Here is a 4,715-nt window from a genome sequence, read left to right on the forward strand (position 1 = left end):
CTAATTATTCAATTATGTACAAACTGCCAGTGTCGGCTAACAATACGAAGAATTAAATTGTGGCGGATTACTACAAGTTCTTCAAATACCTATAGAATGATAGGTTTCTTTTTAGTGAGTGTAAAACACGTAAATACACCAGTTTGATTTTAGGTGCAAAATTTTTCTTTTTAAAAAACAAATACACAAGTGTATAATACTGTTTATAACTTATGGATAAGAAATCAATGTGAAAAAAAAAGCATTATTTGAATGAAGCCCACAAGTTCTATGGTATTTTCCAAGTTTTTACAGTGTACTGCCCTCATTTGTTAGCTCACATGTTCAATATGCTTGGGTGTCAAAAGCTGCTGGTACTTTCCAAGTGTTGAAAGTTCTGTGATCATTTGTTAAATATCTAATAAGCTTAACCTAAGCCACCTTACACATTCTCCTACCTCTATATCATATTCATAAGTCAAAATTTAACTTAGCAGCAAATATGTAAATTTTCCTGATTTTAAAAATTAACAAGACCTTTTAAAGTTAGGTTTACAGAAAGTGTAGCATGAAGGAAACTATGCATTATGTAAATTATTTTTGAGAAATAAAAACAAACCCTAAGGTTAGGTGGTAATTACAGTTTATTGAATTACAAATTCTAGAATGTAAAGCTTAATACTAGCCCTATAATAAACTCTATGCTACAGGATTTGTGCCAACACAAGTTTCTGTTTAATGTTTCATAAACTTTTATCAAAAAAATTTAGACTGAAAAATGCATGTTTATATTTTGGGCCCTTTTTACAAAGATTAAAAGAACTTTCTAAAATTGTTTCAGTTGTTCAATAATGTCAATTTTCAAGGTTTAATAAGCACATTGTTGTTCATTTAAACATTGTATTAGCCATCTTTAATACACTATAACATGCAAGAGCCATGCACATGTACACCATAACTTGCTTACCCAAGAAAACCTTCTCCACTGATGTAAATTTCCAGCACAGAAAATGTAAATGAGTGAGATAATTTAACCAATTTATTTTACAAATTACCAATGTTATAAAGATTCAGACTGAGAGATTATATTTCTTTATATAAATAATATTACCTGAAATAAATATATATTTCCAAATTTAAACAAACTGAATTTTTTATTCTCTTCAGAAACATAATTTTTTTTTATTCATTAAGGTTCATATAAAAGTTCAGGTTATACTATATACATAAAAAAATATGTTTTTATACATACAGGGTGGGGCAAAAGTGACTATTCAGTTGTTTAATAAATTGGTTTCAATTGTCTTTACTACCAATGATATTAAGTACGAACTACACAGTAACTTTTGCCACACCCTGTACACCAGTCATATACATGCTTTACACTAGTAAATGGGGGTTCCATTTCCCTCCTGACAAGAAATTTTTATATAAAATTACCTAGACCTTTTAACAAAATAAATCAATGAAAACAGCAGAAATTATACACACACACGTCTACATAATAAAATACTTTCAACAACTGAGTCCTTGTAAAAACATACCCTGGCCCATCCACTACACTCTTGGATATGTCCTCGTAAAAACATACCCTGGCCCATCCACTACACTCTTGGATAAATTCTTGTAAAAACATACCCTGGCCCATCCACTACACTCTTGGATATGTCCTCGTAAAAACATACCCTGGCCCATCCACTACACTCTTGAATAAGTTCTTGTAAAAACATACCCTGGCCCATCCACTACACTCTTGAATAAATTCTTGTAAAAACATACCCTGGCCCATCCACTACACCCTTGGATAAGTCCTTGTAAAAACATATCCTGGCCCATCCAATACACTCTTAGATAAGTCCTTGTAAAAACATAGCCTGGCCCATCCACTACACTCTTGAATAAGTCATTGTAAAAACATAGCCTGGCCGATCCACTACAATCTTGGATAAGTTCTTGTAAAAACATACCCTGAACCATCCACTACACTCTTAGATAAGTCCTTGTAAAAACATACTCTGGCCCATTCATGGAATGCCACTACACTCTTGGATAAGTCCTTGTAAAAACATACCCTGGCCCATTCATGAAATGCCACTACATTCTTGGATAAGTTCTTGTAAAAAACATACCCTGGCCCATTCATGGAATGCCACCACAGTCTTGGATAAGTCCTTGTAAAAAACATACCCTGACCCATTCATGAAATGCCACCACAGTCTTGGATAAGTTCTTGTAAAAAATATACCCTGGCCCATTCATGGAATGCCACTACATTCTTGGATAAGTCCTTGTAAAAACATACCCTGGCCCATTCACTACATTCTTGGATAAGTCCTTGTAAAAACATATCCTGGCCCATTCACTACATTCTTAGATAAATATTTTTATAATCTTCCAGCAGTTGAGAAGTCTATTATCAAATAATTTAAGGTGATAAAACAGGCCTGTTTTATTTGCAGTAAAAGTGATCTTCAAAAATTGGGATGTAAAGCCATGAGATAATATAGTACCAAAGGAATTTTAGCTTCTGCCCCACCCTAAATAAATGAGGTAGTTACTACGGATTTCCATAGCTTTTCATTGTAGAATTTTGAAGAACAGTATTGTTGTAAGCTATTTCTTTGAATATTTTATTTTAGATGTTTTGGTTGGTAGAAGGCATTCTTTTTTGGCATAACATCAAGAAGTTTTATGCAAGTCTAGGCCATGTATGAGGTATGGAGAACACCAGTCAGTTAGCTAGTAGTTCAATAGTCAGTGAGCCACTCAGACAGTTAGTGAATTCATTACTGCATTACTGGTCAATTATTGGAGTGTTAGTTAGCTGGTTTTGAGTTCTGTTGTCAAAACAAGAGGACATTTTGCAAGTAAGTAACTGTTATCTAGTTTTATTGGGGAGTTATGCATATTATTGTTCTTGGACTTCTGTCAAAATGTTATTTGTGAAATTAGGCCTACCAAGAATTGTAGCCTGTAGAATGTTAATTATTGAAGAAATAAATAAATCATTATCATTAAGTGGATTGGACTTTGCATTATTTTTGCAGAATAATAAAAAAGAACCCATCCAATGAGAGAATACATTATAACAGTATTTTAAAGATAGATTGTAGTTCAAAACCATGGTTTAATGCAGTTATGTAGAGTACATACGTTATGCTAAATGAGGATACACATGTATGATAGGCTTACCTGTTGGGCCAGTCTGTACAACATTCTAGCACTGACAGCTGTAGTGTGTGTTCTCATTACATTTTTCTTTGTTTCTTCAAACTTCCATTCATAGTTATACCTACAAAAAAGAAGCCAGAAAATGATTATAAATATACAATGCTAACACATCTCAAAACACTTGTACTTATATAGTATACTTTATTTACAATTACATACAAAAATAATAATTTTAACTTCTGAACACTAACAGTCATTACATTTTCAGATAAAAGAGAAACTACAAGTATAAAAATAAAACCCATTTAATTCTTAAACTGTCATTCAATTAATAAAGCTAGATGTTAGAATTTTAGTTTGAAGTCAGATTTAATACCATATCTCTTACAAGCTCCAATAAAAAACAAAGAAAACAGTTATTATAACTTACACACTGTTAAACCTATTTTAAGAATGATATAAACAGTATCTTGAATGATGAACTAGAATGTTTGCATAAAAATAAAAGCTACTACTTTGACTTGCATATTCTGTACTGAAAGTACACAGAATTCAATACACAGTAAACTACAAAATCATGCCTACTGTCTGTAAATGAATATAAATGGAAACCTATTTAATAGTGATTGAAGAAAAGAATCTTGGTATAGTGGTGAATAGTGGATAAATCACTCAAGCTACTTAAGGAGTATTTTATTGTTATTAGTGCAGCAACAGAATTTTATAGTGTACTTATAGATATAATAATTACACGTCAAAAAAGGTTAGTTATCTATCTGTTAGACAGCAATCGGAATACTGCATCCAGGTTTGATCTCCTTATTTAAAAATAATACTGAGTTGTTAGAAAGGGTTCAGAGGGGAATACTAGAATGATTCCAAGGATGGAAGGGTTAGCTTACAAAGATCACTTGTTTTCTCTTAAGAAATGAAGAGTAAAGGATGATGATGTTGAAGTCAATGAGATTATACAAAGTTCAGTAAGACTAAGGCCTATGATTTCTTTCATAGATATTAATATGAGAGGACTCAAGTTTAAAATTTGAAAGAAAAAAACAGGATAGGAGGCTCCAGTTATAACAATTTTAGTTTCCTAAGAGAATTATTGGCTTATAGAATGAGTTGGTATTGGCAATAGTGGAGGTTGGTCTTTGTAAAACTTTATAAAAGGAAATGATGATTTTCTAAAAAAATAAACAGTTGATTTAAATTTTTATTTTTCTTAAGGGTAGATGGGCAAGAACAGACTTCTGGGACCAAATGGTCCCTTGTTGTTCATATGTTATGAAATACTACAATGTAGTTATATGCAAAACAATTTTCAGTATCAAATATGACAAAGTGTTTTGTAAAATAACTGTATTAAACAGATTTTCATTTTACACAAAAAAATTCATTCATAATCTCTTTCTTATTACTAAAATACATGAAGCTTAACTTTCAGAGTTGATATGTATTTAAGTTTTCTTGTTTCTGAGATATGATTCTTGAATCACAAAATTTTCTTTATAATCTTTGTAACGAGTATGTTATTATATATCTATTTAAATATGAGGATGATGTTG

General features: G+C 31.4%; 1 protein-coding gene across 1 annotated transcript in view; it reads right to left on the reverse strand.

Annotated features, from left to right (window-relative positions):
• Nucleotides 1–4,715, reverse strand: part of LOC106471746 (phenylalanine--tRNA ligase alpha subunit-like) — a 31,218-nt gene that overhangs the window by 5,611 nt on the left and 20,892 nt on the right. The window contains exon 9 of the mRNA XM_022400355.1: nucleotides 3,172–3,271. Within this exon, the coding sequence (XP_022256063.1) occupies nucleotides 3,172–3,271 (100 nt within the window). The remainder of the gene's footprint in view (nucleotides 1–3,171; nucleotides 3,272–4,715) is intronic.

This window comes from Limulus polyphemus, unplaced genomic scaffold, assembly GCF_000517525.1.
Source record: "Limulus polyphemus unplaced genomic scaffold, Limulus_polyphemus-2.1.2 Scaffold4831, whole genome shotgun sequence".
Classification (NCBI taxonomy): domain Eukaryota; kingdom Metazoa; phylum Arthropoda; class Merostomata; order Xiphosura; family Limulidae; genus Limulus; species Limulus polyphemus.